General features: G+C 38.4%; 1 protein-coding gene across 2 annotated transcripts in view; it reads left to right on the top strand.

Moving 5' to 3' along the window:
• Window positions 1–26,683, top strand: part of PLPPR5 (phospholipid phosphatase related 5) — a 115,655-nt gene that overhangs the window by 41,040 nt on the left and 47,932 nt on the right. For both annotated transcript variants that reach the window (XM_010367728.2, XM_010367729.2), the window contains exons 2-3: window positions 6,925–7,057; window positions 10,324–10,574. In XM_010367728.2, coding sequence (XP_010366030.1) covers window positions 6,925–7,057; window positions 10,324–10,574 — 384 coding nt within the window. The remainder of the gene's footprint in view (window positions 1–6,924; window positions 7,058–10,323; window positions 10,575–26,683) is intronic.

Genomic DNA, 26,683 nt, shown 5'->3' with positions numbered 1-26,683 from the left:
GGGAAAGCAAACCATTTATGCTCTTTGCCCCAGGGCTGCTTTGGGAATCAGTGAAAATGGTAGCCCATGATTCCAGAATTAAGAATCCATTCTTAATAAAGGTGAGAAAACGACCAAAACACCAGATCCTCAGTGGCACCTAAGAGCCAAGGATATGCAAAGAAGACATGAAGACATTTCAGTGAAAAGAGTGTCTCAAAAAATTACAACGGGGTTAGAAAGGACGATGTAAATGTTTTTGGTGTTTGTTGGAAGACTGGCTTGTACGTTAATAGGATCAGGAAAATATTTTTTTCTATACTCAACTCTCTTATACCTGGACACCAGAGGAGTCCAGAAGTCCTTCTGAGGTGCTTTATGCCCCATCTCCTACCTTTTGAAACTGTAAAGATGCTAGGAATGTGGTAGGACTCCAGTGTGTGACCTGTAAGTGAGCAGCAGAGACTGACCTATCTTAACTTGGAAAAGCTTGAGGAGAGGCTCACAAGTTCCCAGCCAGAGGCTATGGTCAAACTAAAACTCTGAACTTGGATTCAGACTCTGGCTGTGCCGGTTACCATGTGACTCAGGCATGTTCAACCTCTCTCTCTCTCTCTCTCTCTCTCTCTCTCTGTAGTTTCCCTTATCTATGAGATGGGAAGATTGAACTGCATTTTATTCATTCATACAGTGTTCACATTTATTGTCAGTCACTGTGCTATAATAGTAGAAGCTTAAAGATAAATGTTATGCAATCCATACCTCAGAAAAGCTCTCAACTGAGTGGAAGACACAGATGTTACTGATACTTATAAAAGCATACGGAAATTATCATAATAAATGTACAGCGTCCCATTGGAACACAGAGAAGGGAAGGATGAACTGCACCAGGAATAAAATAAAGTTGCAATAGAATAGCACAGAACCATGCACTGCCTACCAAGATATACTAAGCCATGGACCAAGCATAGAAACCTGGATGTATGGAAATACTGGATATGTTGGAGAATGAAAATGCTTAGCTGTGACTAGAGCACAGAGTGTCTGAAGACTATGTAGGAATTGCGGAAACTGTAAAAGATAGGTTTAGGCTAAGCAATAAATGATCTCTTATGAAATTTTAGTTAATCCACAAGCTATGAGGACACACTGAAAATTGTAAATAGAAAATGTGGGGCTGGGTGTGGTGGCTCATGCCTGTAATCCCAGTGCTTTGGGAGGGTCACTTCAGGCCAGGAGTTCAAGACCAGCAACATAGCAAGACCTCATCTCTACATAAACTAAAAATAAAAAATAAAAGAAATTAATTGGGCGTAGTGGCACATACCTCTAATAGTTAGTCTTAGCTACCCAGGAGGCTGAGGTGGGGGGATGGCTTGAGTCTAGAAATTCAAGGTTGCAGTGAGCCGTAATTGCACCACTGCACTCCAGCCTGGGTGACAGAGGGAGACCCTGTTTCCAGAAAAAGAAAGGAAAATTTGGATTATACAAAATTTGCTTTCAATAGACCAATCCGACAGTAACAGTTTGAAGAGCAGAGAAAATGGAAGCACAAATGCAAGTTCTGCGTATCCTTTAATGCAGGAAAAAAGTGAAGAGGGACTGGATTTTAAAATGGAGGTAGTGATAAAAGTGGTCTTATTTGAAATAGAGTTAAGGTATATAATCAACAGGATTTAGCAATTGATGGAGATTCAGTTAGAAGAAATAAGATCTCTTGTACATCATAGTGACTATAGTTAATAAGAATGTGCTGTAAACTTAAAAATTGTTAACAGAGTAGATTCTAAGTGTTTTCACCACAAAAATGCTAATTATGTGAGGTAATGCATATGTTAAATAAGCTTGATTTAACCGTTACATGATGTATACGTATTTCACAACATTATGTTGCACACCATAAATGTATATAATTTTGTGTCAATTAAAAATAATATAAATAAGAGCAATTGATAAAAAGAGACAAATGAGGGAACTGGAGGTATCAGCATGATACGTAAATGTATGAATGAGAGTTTTAGCTTGAGTCCAAGTAGAAACTGAATGGATTAATTGAGATGGTGACATGGACGATTAGGAGGAACACATGGATTTTATTTTGGGTGTAAAGGCTGTATGGCCTTCCAATAGGTAGATATAAGCATGTTGAGATGTTGCTGTTTAATAGGTGGATGGAGACCTGCATCTGGGGTTTAGGGGAAATATGAAGATCGGGGATTCCTTAGTGGAGCAGAGGTTGGTAAAGTCTTAGGAGGAATGAAGTCCTCCTAAGGAGAGCTTCTGTCAGGAAAAGAGAGCCAAAATAAAATACCAGATAATATAAAACTTAGGTCTGTAACTCACTGACCAGAGTCTCTGATTAAATTCAAGAGGAAAAAGAGAAATATATGCATTAGAGTCAATATGACCTGGTATTAAATTAGTCATAAGGGCGGATATATAGGACAGTAGAAAATGAAAATTCCCTACTTCGTGCCTAGTAGTGTGTTAAACTTAGGAAGAAAGAATAGATATGAATATCAATTATTAATAGAAATATAAACTGCATGCAATTACATATATATTGTTAATGATGCTCTTGTTGCCAATAATTTTTTCAACAGTTATGACAGTGGTTAACATTTACCAAATGCTACCTGCTGTGCCTCTGCCTTCAAGGCAAACTCAATCTACTTTAGCCTCTGTTGAGGTCAAGCTGAGAGCTAATAGGAGAAAGGTTACCTCCTTCTCTCCAAATACTTTCTAGTTGGAGTTGTTTTTGAATTCTCTACATTTATCTAATAACAAGCTCTAAGTGTAGTAAGGATCACACCCTGTCTATCTTTGATGCTGTGTATGTTTATATTCTCCTAGAAGCAATTATCAAGTGAGATTAGAAGTACAAGAGTTGTTAGAAAAAAAATCTGTGAAAAGCAGAAGTTGAGGGATAAGCCAGAGACAGCAAAGAGAGCCTTCAGACTGTGATGGAGGTCTGCCCCCCTCCGTGCACGAGAGGGAGAAAGAAGGAAGACTGGGTGGGAAACACTTCAGACTAGGTTAGGTAGTCTCACTGGGGTAGTGGATTGTATAGGAAGCATGACTCTAAGAAGGATTTGGTCAGGCTCATGGAGAATCTTTAAACCAAAATTGCCAGTTGGAGGTATCCCATGTTTCAGAAGATTAAGCTCACCTTAGTACCCCCACCATGCTTAGTCATTAGCTAGGAGGAGCCTGTAGAAGTGTGGCCTCAGCATGGATACAGTACTGGATCCAGAGGAGCAGCAGCCAGGGCCATCTGTCTGTAAACATCTCTGCAGTGGGAGATTTGAGTGACATGTTTCATTGCCACCACAAATTCCCTCAGTGACGCAGTGACACTTCTTCCTAAACGTTCTCCTAGCATGTATTGGCCAAACCAGTCAAATAAAGCTCAGCCTGTGCAACTTTGTACCATTATTAATCAATTTGCTTGTGTCTACCCCATTAGATTATAAACCTTTCTTCAAACGTTAGTGTCTAGCACCGTGCCCTTAACTCAGAAGGCATTTACATAAATACATTCATCATAATTAGAATTATTTTATTTTCATTATTTGAATTTATCTGAGAGCAGGCTGGGCACAGTGGCTCACTCCTGTAATCCCAGCACGTTGGGAGGCTGATGCATATGGATCACCTGAGGTCAGGAATTCGAGACTAGCCTGGCCAACATGGTGAAACGCAATCTCTATTAAAAATACAAAAATTAACCTGGTGTGGTGGCATGTGCCTATAGTCCCACCTGAGGCTGAGACAGGAGAATTGCTTGAACCTGGAAGGAGGAGGTTGCAGTGAGCCAAGATTGCGCCACTGCACTCCACCCTGGGTGACAGAGTGAGACTTCATCTAAAATAATAATAATAATTATTATTATTATTATCTGAGAACAGTACATAATTGGAGTTTTAACTCAGGAAGTTGGGTGGGGGAAGTTAAGAGAGAATATGGTTTTGATGAGCGGTTCCATGGATATCACAGTGAGCTCTGGGGGAAAGAGAACTAGGGCATATGAATTAGACACACCCTTGGAGGAAAGCAGAAGTCCAAGTAGGTCCTTGGAGATGAAGTCCAAGTAGGTGGACAGAATACAGTATCCAGAGAACATGCTGGAAAGAGCTAGTCTAGACCAAGAATTGGCTGGAGGGAGTCCAGCAAGATGTGATGGACAGGCGTTTGACATCGGCATCTGAGCACAGCAACTCTGTGTTTGAGAACTGCCTTCTCTACCCACAGTGACATTTTCATGTACATGACATACCTTCTTAACCTTGGCTCATTGGACTGGGGGAGATGCCTTATCTCAACCTAAACCTCCTGGGAATTTGGAATTGAGGTTTGGAAAATCTTATCAGTTGAACTGTTTCCTTGAACTGAGCTGATAAATTCAAGATAAGCTTCTTGAAGACAATTGGGGAAATCATGTATGCTCAGAATCAGGAACACGGGCTGGCAGAAAGGCATACACAGAGAAACTGAGATGAGAGACAGTGTGACTCCAGGGAAAGAGGGAGAATGAAATGGCGACAGTTGTTGCCTGGACTCCTGAGGACTTTCCATTCATGGGCCTAATCCCCAAGCTCCCTGCCCTTCAATTCTGAGGAAACTAACTCTAGAATAAACTTACTATTTTGCTTAACATAGTTCAAGTGTGTTTCTTATAGTAGCAGCCAACTGACAGTGACTGAGAAACTGTTCTGACAGAAATGCCCAGGACACAAATCGGAAATTCAGCAATGTGAAATGTGCTGAGATGCAGGCAAGCAAGAGGTCAGTTAGAAAGCCACTGGGAAGAGAGCCCCGGGAAAGGTGGCCCCAACAAGGCAGTTCTTGGTCTGTTAAGACCCTGGTAACTAAAAAGAATTATCAAGTCAAGGACTTCATATACAGGCTCCGGTTTTAGGAACTAGGTACAGGATAGATCCTTCATCACAGGAGCAAGCCCGAAGTTGGTTATTAGAAGTCAGGCAAAAGGTTAATAGCAGACTAGGACATTCTGATCTGTTGAAGCTGAGAGTTTCTTGAAAATGTGATGCCTTTATGCATTAAATAAGAATGATTGGGTATCTACTACATTCTAGGGAGTTTAGCATGTTAGCCTGGGTTGGGGTTCAGTGTACCATGGAGTGGGGCCTGCCTGGGGATGGAGACCCAGTGGAAGCTGCAGTGGAGAATAGGAGGCTGAGAGCACAGCCATCATGTGCACAGCCGGTCAGATCATGAAGTGGAGTGGATGATGCTTTGTTAGAGTTTGGAACATTCTGTGGTAAAACAGACCCAGAAGAAGTTGAATCTGAAAACCCAGAAAACATCATCATGGTAATTTCTTTCAAGGTGCAATGAAGAGGAGGTAGGACATGAGAAAAAAGTTATTCAGAAAGAGAGATAAGGTATCAAACACACAGTTCATCTACTTGTCAGATTCTTCAGATACTCATGAAAAATAATTCTTGTGCATCCTTTGGCTGGATGAACTGTTTCATCACACATCCACTCTACTTCACCAATGCCAGAGTTAAAATTAAGGAGGAAGTTGGAAGTTCTTCTCTCTTCCAGCTCAATCCAGTCTCACCAAATAGGCAAGACTAGTCTCTCTTAATTTAGTTCCACTCAACGTCTTCTGATTTAACATTGAACCCTGGGCTACTGGGAAAAAGAAGTATAGTAAGAAAAGAGGAAAAGGGGGTAGAAAGAAGGATGAAAATGAAGAAATGTCTCATAATCTTCTGTTCACACTGGGGTAAAAGTAGGTCAAACACCTAATCTCCTGTAACCTCCTTCTCTGCCTCACTCTTTCTATTTTGAATATCTTGTAATCATAGATACTACTTTTCATAGAGACCCCAAAAGCGTTTCCCCAGGGAATGTCAGAGACTCCCTGTATAACATGTTAATTAAGCTTGACAAGACATAATAAAAGCAAACTTCACAATGACAAATTAGTTGACACACTGTTAGCTCCAGTTTCTTTTTCTCTTAATCTTATTTCTCGTGCTGTTGTTCACAGTATTAAATAGTCAGAAATTTCTGCTTGGCTTCTGACTGGCCTTAAAAGGAACACATTATTTAAACTCCCTAAATCTCCATTTCCTCTTTTGTAAAATGGAATAATAATACTTGCTGTAATACCTTACTAGGTGATTTTGAGGACCATGTGTAAAAATCACAACCAATGGTACAAATACCAATGTAAGATAGCCAGGTCCTTTAATAAGTCAGCGGAGTAGAGCAAAGCATCTGTAACAGAACTTTGTTCCTGTTGCCAGCACTTGGGCAACTCACTTGTCTTCTAAGTCTTGGTGTTTCTTTACTTGTAAAAAGGGTAGGATGCTGTTCGTAGTTTCATATGGTTTTAATGAAGATCAAAATAACATTTATACTAAAGTATAAGTAGTATATTAATTATGACAAGTCCTAGTAATGTGTCAGAACAGGAGGCTCTCAAGGTCAAACATGTGCAGATTTATTTTTTCTCATTTATAAAAGTATTAATATGATTTTAAATTAGTATGTGTATATCCGACGCTTTAAAAAATATTTGCATGGAGAATCTGTTGTGAATTCTGTAGCAGAGTCAAATTTAAATAAGATAGTAACTTAAAAAAATAAAACATGGAGCTTAATTACACACCAAAAATAAATGAGTACTTCCTTACATATCTTTTGTATGTTTTATTTTTTTAATTAAGACTTTTAGAAAACAAAAAATGTTGTCTATTTTTGCTCATAATTTTTCAATATGAGAAAAATGTGGTTTACATACATAGGGAAAGGCTGTAATCAAAGGATCTAGGAAATCGATTATGGCTCCGTTTTACATTGAGATTGTTACCATTCAAAAGAGCTCCATTTTACCTTTTTAAAATGAAAGTATTTTACATTTATACTGGTTAAATTCTAATATTCCTTAATCTTTTATTTTCTTTCAAGATAATAGTTGGAGAAACTGCTGTCTTTTGCCTACAACTAGCCACAAGGGATTTTGAAAACCAGGAAAAAACTATTTTAACTGGAGACTGTTGCTATATAAACCCGCTGGTGCGCCGAACTGTCCGATTTCTTGGTATGTGTTCATTAAATTATTTGTAATATTTCTGAAACAGTGTCTGTGTATAAGCTAACCCTTAAAATGACTCACATTTTAACTGTTTGCAAATATTGTTTTTTTTTTCTTTGAAATGTTTTAATTTGCTTTTAAAAGTAAACATTACACACTGCTTGGGTGATGGTTGTATCAAAATCCCAGACATCACCACTAAAGAACTTACTCATGTAACCAAACACCACCTGTTCCCCTAAAATCTACTGAAATAAAAAATTTTTAAAGTAAACATTACATACTACTTTCTCTGTAATATAGCAAGATCCCACTTTAGGGTGTCATTTCCACATTCCTTTAAGGCAAAAAGAACACCACCTTTGGATGTTTAATATTCTTTAAGAACCAAAAGTTACATGATTACTGTGTTTATGAAAATCTTTGGACCGTACTTAGTGGGAGGGTGGTGATAATCCAGGTGGGTCGTTGAACATCACGAAGGATAGAAAAATAACTTGGCAAATAGAAGAAACGTAGCACTCCATGTGCTCCTTCTAGGTTGATTTTTATATAAACAAAAACGTATTGAGGATTTTAGTAGAGGACAAGATTCACTAATAATTTAACTTTTAATCTGAAATACTAGCAATAATAAATATATGCATGTATGAATTATTGAAAATCATTTTAATTCAGTGAGAACTTAGCCTAGACACATTTTTTTTTAACTGACACAATACAATGTAATATAAATAATTGTTTCCTGGATTTGTCAGATAAAAATAAGTATATCTGTATCTACTAAATGCCATTTAAGATAATTTTTTATTAGTATTAAGAGATGCACTAAAGATAATGTAACTCTTCAACATAGTTCTCATATTGAAGGGAACTCTTCAACATAGTTCTCCTATTGAAGGGATCAAGATGAAGACTTTGAAGATATTATGCATAGATCACCTAATCTATCTATAAACCCATTAAAGACTAGCCAAATGTCATCAGGCTTTTGGATCTCTCTGAAGACGAAAGGCCTTCATATCCGAGACTGTTACTTTTACTGACATCAAGTTTTGTATCTCCAAAGCCCTCATTTATCCTGTTGAAGGGACAATTTTTATATGAAACCCTAGAAGTTATTTTTTTCACATGTATCAATACTGTGTTCCTGACTAATTTCTTTTTGTATAAGTCATTTAATTTAAAAAAAGCAATATACAACAATATGCTCAGAATTAAAAGTATTTAAAGAAATCGATGCTTTCCTAAATACTGTTAAGCAAATTACATTGTACCTATTTAAGTAAAATATTTTTCTGCATTTGCACACATATTTCTAAAGAATATTTGGCTTACAGTATGCTTTTAAGTCTCTGCATGCTTCTTATTATATGATTTTATAAAATACAAAAGCCTCATTTGTTTCTTGTTCCCTTATGATTTGGATGTTTCTAGCTATAATAAAGTGGAAACATGTAAGCGAAGCATCACTGTATAATAGTACATCATTCTGTGCAGTGACTTTATTCTTTAGGTCAGTGGAGTAGATACACTCGAAGGATCTCACTTTAATAATTATCTTTGTAGTCAACTACAGTATTAGCCTTGGGCCTGGTGCACTGACATTTTAATTCGAAAACACATTTGGGAACTTTAGAGTGTCAAGAGACATTTCCACATTCTTATCAAATATTTCTGTTACCAACAGGAAAACCCATTGCACCAAACAGCCTAGATTTCAAATGCGTATGAATGAAGAAGACTTGTATTTAGGTTCCCATGCTTGGCCATGAGATTTTGGAAGGAGAAGTTTTATTGAGCTCGGTTCTCTTTAATTTCTCTGCCTCTCTCAAATTTCTGATTTTGATAACCTTTACTTTGTATGATTCATAGAGGAATGCTGGTGAGATGTTAAAAAAGGGCTTCTTATTGTTTTCTTTTAGAATTTTTAGGTGAAGAGAGAACTAATATCTTTGTTTCGTTTCCATTTGTATATACATAGAGTTTTGCTGTGTGGCGGTTTTTGTATGTAAACCTTTTGTAATCTTATATAATATTTTAAAAATTTAAAAGAACAGCTATCCATCTAATACTGGAAAATTATTTGATCTAGTACAACTTTTACGGTGATATACTATACAACAGCTAACAATGATGAAAAGACTTGGGAAACAAACAATCCAGAAATATATGACTAAAAAGAAAAACATCTAATTATTGTAACATAAGTATATGACATTTTAATAAATCAATACTTTTAGAAGTATTCATTTGGGATAGTTTTAAAAGGTCCTGTTGGATTTTATTCCCAAAATTATAAAAGGATGAATTGCTTTTCATTGGTACCACATCCTTAAAGACTGTAGCTGTAAGTTTAATTTAAATTAATGCCAAAAATTGTTTTGCCTGTATAATAGAAAAATAAGTTTTAACAATAATGACCAATGACTTTGAATTTAGAAAATGTTTTTGGTATTCAAGTAAATTGGGAAGTTCCTTAGCAAAGGAGGAAAAAATATCTACACACTTAGTTCTATACCTTCAGGTAACCAAAGTAAATAAATTTTAAAACTGTAAAAATAATTAAAAACCTATAATTTTGATTGCCTTGTTTACTAAGTAGCCCACATTGGATCAGTTGAAAGTCAATCCATAAAAGATAAGGTAGAAATAAATTGCTAGCTGCTCTATGACTTTAACAAAATGTGTTTCTGAAGGCAATGTAGAGATTGCTCTGAAAGCATTCTGCTTTACTTAAGATTTTCCATATTTAAATGAAGACCGATGACGCTGGATTTACTGCTAATTAGCACCTCCAGCAGCGTTAACATCAGTCTGAATGGGAGTAAGAGCGTAATCAAAGAGAGACAACTGCTTTGCTTTATGTTAGTGCGATAAAAAAAAAAATTCAAAAATAGGGGAAAAAATAAAATTGCTGACATTAGTAGAGCATGATAGACTACACCTTCTCAAGGAACACACGACTCCAGGAAACAATTGCATTACCCGGAGTCTGAGAATACATGTTCTTATTTTATCTTATGTCTTATAAACCTGTCATGCACAAAAACCATGTAGTAGTAGCGCAATTACCACTTTCACCACTCCAGAAAGCCAAGGAAAGAATTGGAGAGGAATGAAATGAAAGGAACTATGTATACGTATGGAACATTTATAGTTTTTAAGGTATTTCCATTTTCGTTTATTATAAACTGAAATTCACACACACGCACACGCACACACACACACACACAAAGCAAGAAGTTAAAATTATTTGTTTTCTTCCCCAGGAATTTATACATTTGGACTGTTTGCTACAGATATCTTTGTAAATGCTGGACAAGTAGTCACAGGAAATCTGGCCCCACATTTCCTTGCCCTGTGTAAGCCCAATTATACAGCACTTGGATGTCAACAGTATACACAGTTCATCAGTGGGGAAGAGGCCTGTACTGGCAACCCAGATCTCATCATGAGAGCGCGAAAAACCTTTCCATCCAAAGAAGCAGCTCTCAGTGTCTATGCAGCTATGTATCTGACCGTAAGTAAGGATTATAAATTTGTTGTCTTAGTCTGTATTACTGTTAATTTTTCCAGTGTAGAAATTCTTTTTCCCTGCCATAATGAAAGTCACTTAAAGCACATTCATATCTTTCTGTAGGCCATTTAATCTATTTTTAATAATAGCTGTTGGTATTCTGAACAAAATTAAGACAGTTGTCTCTCATGAGATTATGTGTGGGTAGTTGATTGTATTAAAAAATATAGCCATTAGCATTTCTATTTGAGAATATGTTTGTCTTTATATTAAATAGGACTTAGTGGAAACAAATTTGTTCTGTAGCATTCCCCATGAACTTGTAATAGCATGATTAAGAGAACTACCTAGGCCTCTTAGCTGCCTATCCAAGCTCTCATAGTCCCTGCTAGGGGTGAAAGGGGTCCTTTTATTTTTTCTAGAAAGCACTATTGTTACTGGCAACTGTATCATCATCATATCTCAATTAGCATTGAATGTTTTCTCATAGAACTAACCAAAGAGTCCTTAGAAATTCTATTTTTTCCTTTAATCTTAAGTATTGGCCATCATCTTTGTGGCAAGAGCCAGGCCCCCGTGCAGCTATCCTAGGACCTTTAGTTAGAAGTGAGTGAGTGCATTACCCATGTACAGAAGGAGAAAGAAGGGCAGCCTTGGCAGGCAGCTCTTGTCCCCAGCAATGGTACCATCAACCTCTCCCTCCTCACAAGGGTGTGCCTTGCAGCTCAGGAGGTGGACTCCAAAGGTGTTCCCTATAGGCTTTTCCACAAACCCTTATAAGGTCAGATTTTTTTAATTTTTTTATTTTTTATTTTTTTGTCAGAGTCTTGCTGTGTTGCCCAAGCTGGAGTGCAGTGGTGCCGTCTCCGCTCACTGCAAGCTCCGCCTCCCGGGTTCACGCCATTCTCCTGCCTCAGCCTCCTGAGTAGCTGGGACTACAGGCGCCTGCCACCTCGCCCGGCTAATTTTTGTATTTTTAGTAGAGACGGGGTTTCACCATGTTAGCCAGGATGGTCTCAAACTTTAGACCCCAAGTGAGCCGCCCACCTTGGCCTCCCAAAGTACTGGGATTACAGGCGTTAGCTGCTGCACCCAGCCAGACCAGAGAATTTAAATGTCTTCTGGGGTTCTCCTTCCCAGTGGTGCTAAATCTACTTCCTTCCAATTTCAGCTCATTAACTAGAGATCTGTAAAGTCTCAGGACCAATTTGAAACCAAATTTGATTATTTCTAATGATTTGGAAAAACTTGGAATTATTTTTCTTCCCTCAGAGAGCTATTTGATAATGGAAATGTTTTCCATACAATCTTGTTATTTCTAAAGGCAGAGAGAATATATGGAATACCTGGTGACATCTCTACTTGAGATTCAAATAAAGATTACTAAATAGAAGGACAATTTAGGAAGAGAAATGTAACGTTATGCATAACATTTAGAATGACAGGATAACTTTAGAACCATAGATTATACATTTTAACATTTTTAAAGTTTTTAAGCCAAGTTAATTCTATCCCTCACTGCCTGGACATTTTAAAACTCCCATCCAGAAACTTTTTATGGAGTCAGGGATTCTTTCCTTAATCCTATCCTATTTATTTTCTCTTCCACTGCTTCCTAACGTTTCTAAAGTTTGTCCGTTACAACTCTCTCCTTGCCATCCCACTGTGCCCCCAAATTCTGTTATTCTAATTTCCCCTGTTTCCTTTAGCCCACTAGCCTTGCTTTTTCTTGCACATTCTAAGGTACCTCTGGGCCTGATATGAAGTATGGTAACCCATGCATATTCTTTCCTGTTAAAGAAATTGCTTGACTATATGTTTCACCTCTACTAGAATATGAAGCACTCAGCCTTAAAACAGAGATTGAAACTTGAGTGAATCAGAAGTCACAAAATACTTTTCACTCATTGCCATCACATCTAAATTTGATGTTTATGTTTGTATCTGGGTGTGAATTGCAAATATATCTGTGATAAATACATGGCCAAGTCAATGATGGGAGACAAATTCAAGAATACTCTCTGACCCCAAATATTCTTATACAAATATTTTAATACTAATAGATATTAGATTCAGATGGGACGTGGTGGCTCATACCTGTAATATTAGCACTGTGGGAGACCAAAAGGCAGAAAGATCACTTTGGAGTTTGAGACCAGCCTAGGCAACCTAGGAGACCCCATCTTTATAAAAAAAGAGAGAGAGGAAAAAAAAAAAAAAAAAAAAAAGCAAAACCTCAGCCAGCTGTGGTGCTGCATGCCTGTAGTCCCAGCTACATGAGAGGCCAAGACGGGAGAATCTCTTGAGTCCAGGAGCTTGAGGTTACAGTGAGCTATGATCACTCAACTACATTTCACCCTGGGTAACAAAGGAAGACTCTGTCTCTAAATAAATAAATAAATCAATAAAAATTTAAAACACAGTACATGTTAGATTTTGCTGTGTAACCAACGTTTGCCAGTGGTGTTGATTGTGCTGCTATAATAATATACTTGGCCTTTTAACTCTGGCAAAATAGTGTTTCAAAGGCATTGCTACAGGAGAAAGTATTATTGTTTATACACTAGAAAAATCTTAACATCTTGTCTTGCTACAATCTACTTGCCGCCAGCATGCATTTGTTTTATAAACTTCTGAATTATAAATCATACTGTTCTGTAATAAAAATTGGGAAATATTAATGATAATAATTATTATAGCAGACATTTGTTGAACATTTACCATGTGTCAGGCACCAATTGCTTCACTTTTACTAACTTAGTTAATACTTTACTAATTCCTTTGTATTTTTAGTTATTTATCATAATTATTATTTATTTAATAATTGATTATTTGTGATACTTTATTGAATTCTCGTAACATTTTCTTAAAGTATGTGATATTATTTTACTTATTTTATAAATGAAGAGACTCAAAAAGTAAAGTAACTTTCTCAGATCCATAGAACCACAAATTTTTCTGGTGACAATGTTTCTGAATGTTCCAGAGAAGGAAACATTAGATTATTTTAGCTCTAGTGTGTGTATCTGCAGCTGAATTCTTTCCTGCATAATACCAGCATCCAGTAAACTGTAAGGCCAAGGGTGCAGATGGTAGATCATTTAGAGCAAAATCCCTTAATAGACATTCCAGCACTGGGGAATCTTCTACCTTTAAACACTGGTTCAGACTACAAACTAGGATTCCTGCTTGTAATTACATTGATGGGTACTTCTGTCTTTTTAACAATAGATTCTGTTCTCTGCTGTTTCTCTCTCTTACCCCACCACCCCTTTGTGTGTGTGTAAGTGTGGGTGGCTGCTATGGCAACTCTGAATATAACTCCTGCTGCACATGTCAGCCTTATAGGCAGCTTTTGCCATTATATTTGAACTTACATACAAATATATGTTTTCCCACTTTCACTAGAGGCACCTTGGGAAAACTTGATAGTAGGAATGTTGGGGTGTTTCAAACTAATACAGTCTCATGAAATGCTTGCCAGAATGTTGATGGGTAGTAAATAGTAGAAAACAGCCATATATTCAGTGTCCTCTGTGGAAATGGCCTTATGGCTGTATTTAGTTAAAGGCATATTTATTTAATTTGGTGTTGGTGTTATAAACATACATAAATGCGTAAATAAAAATCAATGAGCCCTGTTATGGAGTACGTAAATAATAACTGAGAAATATGTTTCTGATGCTTCTTTATGTGGATTAGGAAATAAAACTAAGGAATTTGAACTCTCCCTTAACATCTGACTTTAATTAAGGTTTTGGGGCTAAGTTGATCATGGAGGTTTATTTTGCTTTACTGAGAACTTTCAGGAATAATAATAATAATAATAAGCTCTATTCCTGTTTTTGTAAGTACTGTTGGTTCTCCAGGAAAAAAAAAAAAATTGTGAGAGTTATTTAACCCTCAGTCATCAAATTTACAATTCAGTGTTCAGTGACATTAGAATGTTTAAATTTATCTTTGTGGTATTTATTTTCATATAAATGGTTACAGGTTTTTTTTTTTCAATTAAAAGAAAATGAACATCAAGGTTGAGAATGAAAAATTATGTTTGGTGAATTTCCAGTTAACCTCATAAATTTTTGAAATAGGCAGACATGAATTGACCTCCTTGGGTCACTTCCAATTCTGACCTTAGATTTTTGAAAATGTCAAGAAAAAAGGGTCAGTTATATGTATTGGCCTCTGTTTCTGCTATGTGTTGCTGCATTATAAACCACCCCAGACCTTAAAACAACAACAATCTGTTATTGTCAGGATATGTAGGGTTGACTTGCGGTTTTCCTGCTAGTCAATCCTTGCTTCTCTCATGGGACACATTCAGCTAATTCAGAGATCTAGGGTTTGGGCTCAGCCAAGACAGCACAAATAGCTGGGCCTCTCTCCTTCTTAAGAGGTCTTTCTCACAAGAGGTCATCTTCCCTGATGGCATCTCAGAGCTGCCTTCCAATAGGGTAATGACCCAAGCTGCAGGGTACCTTGAGACTTAGGTTCCTAAGCTTGTTACACATCTCTGTCACTGTATTTTATTGTCCAGATAAATAACAAGGCCAGCCCAGATTGTTGGGAGTAGAGAAATAGATTCCACCTAGAGATGGGAGGTGCAGCAAAGTCATATTGTAATAAGGAGAGTATACTGGGATGGGAAGAATTTGTGGCATTAAACAATTTATCCCAGTCTTTTCCCAGAATACTGGTGGAAATTCTAAAATATCATTCCCTCTCTCCCCCTCCCCATTGGTGGCCAGTCATTGGCATTATCCCACTCTCACTTCCCACACAGTCATCTTTTATAATAAGCTCACAAAGTCCCATGCACAACAACCACTGCTCACAGGCTGCTGAAACAAGGGTTAAATAAACACAACCCACTAGTGTCTATTTGCCCTCCTCTTCTTTTGAGACTTACTACTTAATTCCGTACAAGAGCATGAGCAAGCCCTCACTCAGAAGTATAAGAATTCAGGGAGTGCATGTCAGTTTACTTGTAGCAGGTGATTTCATGAGACTGGTCAGTGATTGTGTTTGGAGGAGAAACAATAGGGTGAGCCAAATGAAAAGCTCCGGGCTGCCATCATGTGCTTCTTTTCACTGGCAAAAGAGATCTGGCTGCAACCAGAAAGCCATTCCTCTAAAGCTCCCTGGAATAATGTAATGCTGAAATGTATAAGGTCCCTATGCTCTAAATTTCAAACAAGCAAATTTGATGAAGTATTTACTATGTAATACATCAAAAATATTTACTGAGCATGCACTCATAATGTGACTGCTATACTATTGCTATGACTACTGGTGCCATGACCACTATTATTAGTTGATTGATGTTTCACCTATTAGCCTTCAGCTAAGTGTTATTGATGTAGTTGGGAACAGTACAAAAGACATTCGTGAAGTATCCACTGGGTTCCACTATTTTCACTGCCATGGACCCCTTTCAGTATTAACCCTGTCTCCCTTTCCCCACACTCCTCCATGAACTGCATGTTTTAAAATCTTTAAAACAGTTTTTAAATCTTTAACATACTTTCCCATTCTATCTTAGGCCCAGGTATTACATAATTGCTCATAATCATAAAATATAATAATGCTGTTTTGCAATTACACACATAAAACTATTAAAATGGCTTAGATGATGATAAACAGTTAAGTAAATGACTAAAGACCCAGGGATACTCTGCATCCTTACCTTAATTTTACTTGGCTTCTGTAAAAGACACTTATATTTGGGTATTCTGTGAGTGACGTGTGGCTTTATAATGGTTTTCTGGTTCTTCAGTTACATCACAGAAATTCCCATGTCTTCAACAACCACTAACCAGCACGAGATCACCAGTGTTGCCAAATGACTTAGTATACTCCCAGCCAAAAGCAAAGAACATTGACATTTTAGTTAATGCAAGTGGGCTTATTATGGGTAAATATACTATTTGATTAGGCTCTTTGAAATATTGAAAAATATGCCACAGAATTATATTTATGTGTCTGGGGTTTCTTAGATGTTAGCAAACGTCAGCTTGGGTACTGTTGATAGCATCTTGAACATTCTAATTAAGAAAAGAGGACTTTCTATTATAGGACAATATAAGATAGGGCTGATTTATGACTTCCATGGACCCTAGGTACTTTTGCCTTCATGGGCCCCTTCCACAATAAATAAAATTAAAAAGGATATTTTACAAGTGTATTTCTATAAAAATAATATATAAATGCTATACAGTAAACATTTTCTTTAACCTAAAAATTCACATTTACCTTCTGCTTCTAAAAAAAGTTACGATATTTTCACGGGTACTTCAAAGTGTCATGAGCCCTAGGTACTATGCTTTCTGTAATGCTGGATTAGTCTGCCCTGAGGAGTGCGTATAATAAAGTTCTCTATGGAATATGATTGTTAGAGTATCTGGTAATGACGAGTCCCACCCAATGTCCAGGAGGGATGAGGTCCTGCTGGCAAGCATCATGGGAAGTGCTTCAGAGGTGAGTGGTACTTCGGGTGAGTCTTGAAGATGGACATTATTTGGATAGGGGGAGAAGAAGTGTCCCAGGGAAAGGCAATAGCAGGAGTAAAGGCAAAAAACAAGAAACACTGAAACAATCAGAAACAGGTAAGGGGGAACATCAGCACAGGGGCGTATATTTGGAACTGCGGGATTTAAGGATTAGCAAGAGTGAATAAACCAGGAAGACTTGGTAAACCAATCTGAGGCTTTATGACTTGAATTAATAGGCAATGTGGAACTAAGAAATGACATTACAGAAGCAGTGCTTCAGAATGGTTGTGTTTGATTCAATTCCATAAATATATATTGAATACCTAGAATGCATAAAGTCTCTACATACTGATATAAACTCCTTCAGGAGCTTAAAAATGGTCTGGTAGAGAGTAAAGAGGGAATTAAAATTGAAAGAAACTAAAGGCAAAGGAAAGCTTTTAAGAAGATCAGCACAGAATCTCGGGTGTAAAATCAAAATCCCTAGACAGAATGTCAGGATTTGGATTTGGATTTGGATTTAGCTGGTTTCCTTAAGACTGGGAGCCCTTATACTGATGCGACCAGGACCAGGTAAAATGAAATGAAAGTCATAGTTTCTGAGGGATGGAGTAAGCTAGGACTCTGTGAGCTGCCAAGCCTGAGCCATGGCAGGGTGAGTACAGATTGGAGCTGCTAGGGAATCTCTAAGCACTTTCTCCTAAAGCATAGGAATAAGCAAGTCAGATCTAGACCTAGAACCAGTACTGTAGTGTACACCTCAGAGTTTCTAAACCATCACCAGCTTACTTACACTATGGCTAAATGTGGCCAAGTTTATGGGCCAATTGTTCTGCTGTTTTACTTCAAACCCATTACCATTTATTGAAAAGTGACTATCGGCCTACTATTGTACTAGTTACTTTACATTACCTCTTTATATGGCTAATTGTTTAGAGTGGCTGAAATGAAAGTACGACTGTCTTTATTTTACAGGTAACAAAATTGAGACTACGAGAAGCTAGTTTACTTGTCCAGGGTTATTCAGCTAGTATGTTTTACAACCAGAAATGTGACCCAGGCCACTGTGGCTCCAGAGTCGATATTTGGTCTTTTATATCATACTACCTCCTGGAATGTACCCCCATTGAAGAGAAGGCAGCCTAATTTTGAGTTACCCTCAGAGTGCAGTGCCTCATGCACAGTAGGTGAAGGAAACTTGTTAGTTGATTTTAGTAATATGAATTAGGAAGATAGTTGAAAACGTGTGTGCTCCAGAAATTCCTGTCTCATGTCTTATTTTCCAGATGACCAGGTAGCTCAAGCACTAAAAGTCATATAAATAGTCTTGATTATTGGATTTTAGTTGTTCTTTAATTTTAAGTGAATGCATATTTATAATTTTTATATGTTCTGCTCTGCAAATCATTTAAGGTGTTAAATAAGTTTGCTTCTTAAAGTGACAACTTCTACGTATTTTTAACTTCTTTTCCATTTGCAACAATTGACTGAATAACAACAAAACCAACACTGGCAGTGCTTATAGCTGGGTAGAACTCCATGGTAGGTAATATCACTTTGACAAGGTGGAACAGAACAACAACAACAACTTATAATGAGCAACTCTGAATCCATGGTCATTTGATGTCAGGCCCAGCAACATGCTCGAGTGTGTTTTTCAAACAACACACTTATCTGTTGCAGGTGACATGACCTTACTCCTGGACCCCTGGGGCATACATTGCGATTCCCCCACTGGAACCTGCCATAAGCTCCAGACTATATGTTTTCCCACCACTGACACATCAATCCCTAGAACATCTGCTGGATCACATGGCCCAAGTACCAGAGCTGCTTTCCCCACAACCTGTACCTGCTGCTGCAGAGCCCTTTCTTGCTTCAGGTTCTGTTCAAAGTTGGCAGCTTTGTATGCCACCCAGTATCTTAGTCCATTCAGATAGCTCTAACAAAATATCATAAACTGGGTACAACATATAAACAAAAGAAATTCATTTCTCACAGCTTTGGAGACTAGACAGTAGAAGATCAAGGCTCTGGTCATTTTGTGTCTGGCAAGGGCCTGCTTTCTGGTTCATACATGGTCTCTATTCATTGTGCCCTCACATGGTGGAAAGTATGAGCTAGCTTTCTGGACTCTGCCCTCAAAACCTAAGCACACCACCTCTTAATACCATCAGTTTGCAAGTTAGGATCTCAACATATAAGTTTGTGAGGGAGATATACATATTCAGACAATAGCACTTAGTATATGGGGCAGAGCAATACTTACTGGTATGGGATGTATTTTTCCCAAAACCCAAAGTGATCTACAAAGTACTGTGCTTCCTTCTTTGTGGTGGGGGTATGAGATGCAGTAATTATCAGTTACTTTGGAGGGAATGTCTGGCATGCCACTGACCACTGGATCCCTAAAATCTTTACTGATGTCATTAGGCCCTGAATATTGTAGGATTTATCTCCCCAAATCTGGAATGCGTGTGTCTTACCAGGGCCTACAGTGTACTAGCCGCCTCTTGTTTATCTTGCCAGCATGATGTCTTGTATATAAATGATCAATGACATCTAAACTGTGGGACATCCAAACTATCTGTATCTCTTTAGTCTAAGTAATGGCAGAGAGTGGGAGGGTTAATATAGCACTGACATCAACTATGATGTAAGGAATTGCCTATACCAGGTGAATGTGAACTATTCCTCATCCTCTTTTTTGAATGGAATTGGAAAGAACCCATTAAACAAATCAATGGCCAATACTAGTTGGTGGAAGATTCAGTGGTCTACACTTATCCTTCAGGATCTGAATAGTCTTGCAAATTACGTGGAAATAGAAAAACCAGCACTCCTGCATTGTTGAGATCTTAAGAGGTGACATTAAATTTTCACCATTCTCCCTTCAATAATGCAGTAGTAGTTTTTAATTATTATCTTGGAGTTTCAGAAGACTTCAATTGAATTCCCCTAATAAGTAGTTACTCCTCTTGTCAAGTATTGTGCATCCCCATTTATGCACTCATGGACTGAGAAATTGACCCCTGGATATGCTCACAGACTTAAGAGATTCACTCTCAGCCAGACTTTGGCCTGGACTCATTTATTACCTAGGCTCATATGTCCCTACTCTAATAGGGGGCCGTGGTGACACTAATTCAGGTCTCCAGGTATCATTGTCTACACAGACCCTGTGTCCAGTCATCCTCAAATTATCTGGATATTGTTTTTTCTCCAGTGTATGGCAACCTGAGTAAATGGCTGTGGGTCTTTCTGAAGAAGGACAGGGGATGTCATTACAATGGATACCTCCTGTAGTGTTTCAGCGTCCTTCCCTCTGGGGACCTGATGCCTCTTTAGGCAATGAAGTCATTCAGTGTTGGTAACGGTGCAAAGGGTTGAAGATTTTCCCTGGGGCACCCACCCTCAGATCATACATTCCCATTTTCTTGGGATGATATATATTAGGTAATCTCGTGGCTCCCTATTTTGCCTGTACTGGATTCTATGTTCTATAAACCACCTCTGTAACTTTCTGTGTATTAAGTCCCTTTGGCTGTCACTCTGACTTTGTGCATTGTTGTGACAGTTGGAATCCACTGGCTTTTGGTGGTTAAGCCCAGCATCTGGCTTCTCTTTCTTCAGGGACCCTGTAATCCCCATTGATATTAAGGCACCCAGCTTTGTGACAGCCTCCCCTACCATTAGCCCTGACCTGCAGAGGAAAGGCATCACTGAACTTTTGAGTGATGCTGGTGTCCCTCTCACCAGTACACTCTGACGCCTCAGTGAATGATGTGTCCACCCCTCAAGGCTAATAATCATCTGGTGGGCCTTCAGTTCTCACGTGATGTGTACATTCCAGCAATGCCCACTTCCTGGAGCCTTTTAATTCCTTCTTCTACCCATTTCCCAAGACAATTCAGGCAGTTCACCCTCATTCAGATAGAACTATCACTTTCTCCATGCTTGTAGGAGCCAGATCAGCAGGAAGTTTTTACCATCCAATACACTAGAGGTGGAACCTCAGCTCACTGGTCTCCTTACAGCAGAATGACACAATATTTCTTGAAATAGAGATGAGAGAAACTTACCTCTGTGGCTGACACACTGCTTTCACCTAGTCCTAATGCAGAGAGGATCTAACAAGCTAATGCACAGCCAGAGATTAACAGCATGATATAGTACCGTCTCTGAACCTCCCTGTGTCTATATTTACATTTTAAGTGCCTTAACATATAGGAAAAAAATGTATAGCACTGTAGGCCGGGTGCAGTGGCTCATGCCTGTAAACCCAGAGCTTTGGGAGACTGAGGCGGGCAGATCACTTGAGGGTGAAACTCCATCTCTACTAAAAATACAAAAAAAAAAATTAGCCAGGCATGGTGGTGCATGTCTGTAATTCTAGCTACTCAGGAGGCTGAGGCTGGAGAATTACTTGAACCCAGGAGGCGGAGGTTGCATTGAGCCAAGACTGCACTCCAGCCTGGGCAGCAGAGCGAGACTTTCCCTCTCTCTCTCTCTCTCTCTCTCTCTCTCTCTCTCTCTCTCTCTCTCGCTGTAATTGCAGTTATCAAACTCCTTCTAAATTGAGGATGCATTTAAATCGAGGAGATTTCTTGGTACCTCTTCTGTTGCATTACAATAAAGGTTACCTTCTTCTTGTAAGCCGTCTGCTTTGAGCTGTTTGTTTGTTTATGCCGTTTAAAGAAATTCTTGAAAAGAGAACAAAAGCCTCCAAAGAACAAGTAGAAATCTCTCTATAATAATACAGCAATTTGGGGTATAAAAATAATTATTGTGTTCTTACTATGCTAAATACTTTATGTACAGTGTATCTACTGCTTTATTTGTTCTGTCAAATAAAGATCAGGCATCTTTCTATTACAGAGACTTATGCTATTAACTTCTGTACATCTTAGGGAAATATGTTCTCCTTGGACAGGCTAAAAATTCCACTATCAAAAAAACAAAACCCACAACCGCACAAAAATATTCCATTAATTCAACTACCATCCCATCTTTGAAAGAAATTTCTGGAAAGACTATTTTACACTTTCTCACCTTATAAACCAGTTACATGGGGTTTGCCCCTTCCACCTTCACAACACACACACGCATGCACGCACATACACACATGCACACTCACTCTCCTGAAACCACTCCTCAGACCTCATCCCCCAGATCTTATCAAGAGCCTCTTCAGATCCTTGTCTTGCTGGCCTTCTCAATAGCATGGATACTCTTAATTAATCCCTGTATTTCAGCTTTTCTCTTTTTAATATGTTGGAAACATTATATTCTTCAAATTTGCTTTTCTTCTCATTAAGTGCTTTATTGCAATGTCAGAAAACTGTTACCAGCAGTTAGCGAGTTTCTGTTCTAGATCTTTTCTTCCCTCTGTTATCCCTTCCAACAGTGATCTCATCTATTCCCACCTCCATGCCTTTCAAGTGAACCCCACAACTCCTTCATTGACCTTAACCTCTCTCTTCAGCTCCAGACTTTATGCCTAATTTGAACATATCTCTGGAGTGTCTCCGCACTTACTTGCAGAATTTCAAAAACCAAAACCACAATCTTACCACTGCTCCCAACCATCTCCTGCTTTTGTGTCTTCTGATTTGATTATTGGCATTCCTACCCTCCAGTTACCCAAGCCTGAAATCTCTGAGTCATTCTCAACTCCTCCCTCTTCCACATCCGCACATCCAGATGTCTGATTAATTCTGTTGGTTTGAAATATTTGAAATATTTGAAATATCTCTCAAATCCAGACTCATCATATATGTTACTCTACTGGTTGAATTTAGCTTCTTTGTGTTGTTTGCCTTGACTACTGCAGGATCATCTCCAATAAGTTTCCTAACATAATTCTTTTCTCATCCCTGTCCATTCTGCACTTTGCCACTGGAGTAACATCCCTAAAGCATGAGTTATCAGCACTTCTCCCTTTGCATAAAATCTCTCCATAACCTGTCCTCCCAGTGAAAGCCCTTTCAAGCGTTACACTCCTACGTGTGCTATACAAGGCCCTCTTAGACCTGGCTAAAAAGCTGTCTTCCCTCCAGATATGGACTAAATTTTGTCCTTCCTTGATTCATATGTTGAAGCCCTAACCCCTAAGTGATAGTATTTGGAGATGAAGCCTCTGGGAACTGATTAGGGTTAGATGAGATCATAATCCCATGATGGGATTGTGTCCTTATAAGAGGAGACAGCAGAGAGCTTGCTTCCTGGCTCTCTCCACCATGTGAGGACACAGCAAGAGGGCAGCATCTGCAAGCCAGAAAGAGCCCACGCCAGTACTCAAGTATGCCAGCACCCTCATCTGGGACTTCCAGCCTCTAGATCTGTGAGAAAATGAAGTTTTGTCATTTATGCCACTCAGCCTATGGTATTTTGTCATGGTGCCCAACCTGAACCCCCTCCCTTACTACATAATGCCCTCTGTCACTTCATGCGAACCCAGTTACACTAGACTCTTTATGCTCTTCTCTCAACCTACATTTCCAGTGCCTCCACCCATCAAAACTGTGTTCACCTTTTTGTGTATCCATCAGCGTTCTCTACAATAAATAATAGAAAATGAGTCAAGTTGGTTTAAATAAAATGAGGTGAAAGGAGAGGCTTGAAAATGAGACCCAGGGAATGAGCAGGAACCAATAGAACCTAAGCAGCCAGAACCACAGCCAAGACCAGACAACAGGAAGGGTGTGCTGAGGATACACGGCTGTGACTGCAGGACCCTGGTATCGCTGACACCACCGCTTCTCCATGCCTCCACGTGCGCTGCCACCACTGCAGCTGCCAGTGGCAGGGATGTTTCACTTCACCCGCTTCTTTGCATCGTTTGCAGAGCATCTGGTTAAGTGTAGATCATGTGCCAGTGGCCGGCCTGCCAAGGCTTTGAGGAAGGCCACACTCAGATTTTTGTTTAGCTTTGGTAGTGGGATACAATATATGCTTCCCACACAGGAGACAATACGTGTGGAGAATTTCCCAATCACAAGAAGGGGGTTAGATGCTAAGTAGTGGGGGAAAAAAAAAAAAAAACTTCTTTTTACGTTTGCAACCTAGATTAAGGCTGATCCCCTTTTTAAAGTTTTTTCTCATCTTTTTATTTAAAATTAATCTGCGCATCTTCAGTGGTGCACCTAGCATATTTGACACAAAAGCAAATCACTTTTAGCATCTCTTCGTCTATATGGAAAAATTATTTTAAGTAATAATTATGTGATAATAATCATTATTTTATTGATTTATTTTTTAGTTTTAAGATAAGAATAGGTAAATATATTTTAAAAATATACTATATGTGCATTGTTAAATTTAAACATTTTAAGGTATATTTAATTTTTTTAACTTTTATTTTAATTTCAGGGGTACATGTGCAGGTTTGCTATCTAGGTAAACATGTGCCATAGGGGTTTGTTGTCCAGATTATTTCATCACCCAAGTGTTAAGCCTAGGACCCATTAGTTATTTTTCCTGATCTTCTCTCTCCTCTCACCCTCCACTCATCGATAGGCCCCAGTGTGCGCTGTTCCTTTCTATGTGTTCTCATCACTTAGTTCCCACTTATATGTGAGAACATGTGGTATTTGGTTTTGGTTTTCTGTTCCTGCATGAGTTTGCTAAGGATAATGACTGCCAGATACATCCATGTTCCTTTAGAGGACACGATCTCATTCATTTTTACAGCTGCATAGTATTCCATTGTATATATGTGCTACGTATTCTTTACCCAGTCTATCATTGATGGGACTTTAGACTTCAAGCACCAGTGTTCCAGTGCACCAGGCAGAACTTCATCTTCTTTTATGAGGCCATAGTTGATTCTGTGTCTTTGCTATTGTGAGTAGTGGTGCAGTGAACATACATGTGTATGTGTCTTTGTGATAGAATGATATATATTACTTTGAATAAATAATAAGTAATTTAAATATATATTTACATTTATATAAATATATAAATGTATTTTAATTTTAAAGCTATAAATATTCAGTATGCTATTTTATGTATAGACTAAAATTTGTACTTACCCAGTAAAAATACTATACTTCTTTTTTTTTTTTTTTTTTTTTTTGAGAAAATCTTGCCCTGTTTCTCAGGCTGCTTCATTATGTATATTCCTCATTGCAGCCCTGAACTCCTGGGCTCAGGCAGTCCTCCCACTTCAGCCTTCCAAGTATCTGGGATTATAGGTATGAGCCAACACACCCAGCAAAAATACTATACTTTGCATTCACACTAGTTTACTGTTTTAAGTTTTAGACATGAAAAAAAAAATCCAGGTGGTCACATAGATTGGAAGAACTGAAATAGCTCAAGTTCTCCTTCATTTTTATAATTACTATGCTATCCTGTCTTTTTTTCCTTTTTCTTTTTTTCAAATCTACAGTTTAAATGCACCACGACAGGGACTGACTGGAGGCACTAAATGTAGCAAAAGTCACAAATGATTCCCAACCTCTATGAGCTTACTCTCTAGATGATTGTAAGTAGCTGAGTCCACATATCTGCTAGGGGGCAAATGTATATAGCTGGGCATTCCTTGAATTAATTTCCATGTGTAATACAGTATTTATTAGAGATTATGTAACAAAAGTGTGCTTATTTGAAGCTTACATACATATTATTAATACTCAACAATAACTACAACAGTTATTTCAACTTATATCAATGTTCTGTTTACTATTGCTCCATTACAAGCCACCCCAAACTTAGCATAAAACAACCATTTTACTATGCTCACAGACTCTGTAGGTCAGATATTTGAAAAAGGCAAAGTGTGGCTATCTTTTCTCTTCTCCATAGTGTTTCCAACCTTAACTGGGAAGACTCAAAGGCTGACTTCAAAGGTGACTTGATAGCCAGGACCTGCAATTATCTGAAGGATTGTTCATTCACCCTACTGCACCTGGGCTAGCAGGAGGTGAAGAACACAACAGCCTACCTGTAGTCTTCTCACATGCCTTGGCTTCCACACAGTGTGGCAGCTCCAGGGAGTGCAACTTCCTACAAGACTCCAAGCACCGGTGTTCCAGTGAACCGGGCAGAAATGCATCTTATGAGCTCAATCTTATGAACTCATGGTGCCACATCTAATGTGTTTTCTTGATTACAAGAAGATTGCTAAGGCTGCTCAGATTCAGAGGGAGGGAAATTTGACTCCACCACTTAATAGGGAAGATTTAAGAATGCAAGGGGTTAGAGACTGTTACAGCCATCTTTGGAGAATACAGTGTGCCGCAACCAACGGGAGATTTAGAGGGCAGGAGTGTGTTATCACTGACACTGCTTAGAACTGCTAGAGCATGGCAACAGTAAAAAGCAGATAGACATTTAGTAGGTTTTACTGTTGCATCCCCTCACTGCCTGCACCTGGGCAGACTGCTGGTATGCCCCACCCTTAGTTTGCCACTGCCCATGTTCTGATCTCTGCAGGTCTTGGTAGATGTGGCACTTAAAAAGGTTAGAGATTACCCTTGTCCAGTTATCATGTGTGTATTCCTACCTCATGTAGACTGTAACATCTCTGAGGCTACAGACTGTTTCTCTATAGCGATCACAATGCCAGCTGGCGTGTAAATATAACCCAGACTTAGAAAAATATGTTGATTGGTTCAA

The sequence above is a fragment of the Rhinopithecus roxellana genome, chromosome 8 (genome assembly GCF_007565055.1).
Source record: "Rhinopithecus roxellana isolate Shanxi Qingling chromosome 8, ASM756505v1, whole genome shotgun sequence".
In the NCBI taxonomy this organism is placed as follows: Eukaryota; Metazoa; Chordata; class Mammalia; order Primates; family Cercopithecidae; genus Rhinopithecus; species Rhinopithecus roxellana.
This window is presented reverse-complemented; position numbering and strand designations above follow the sequence as displayed.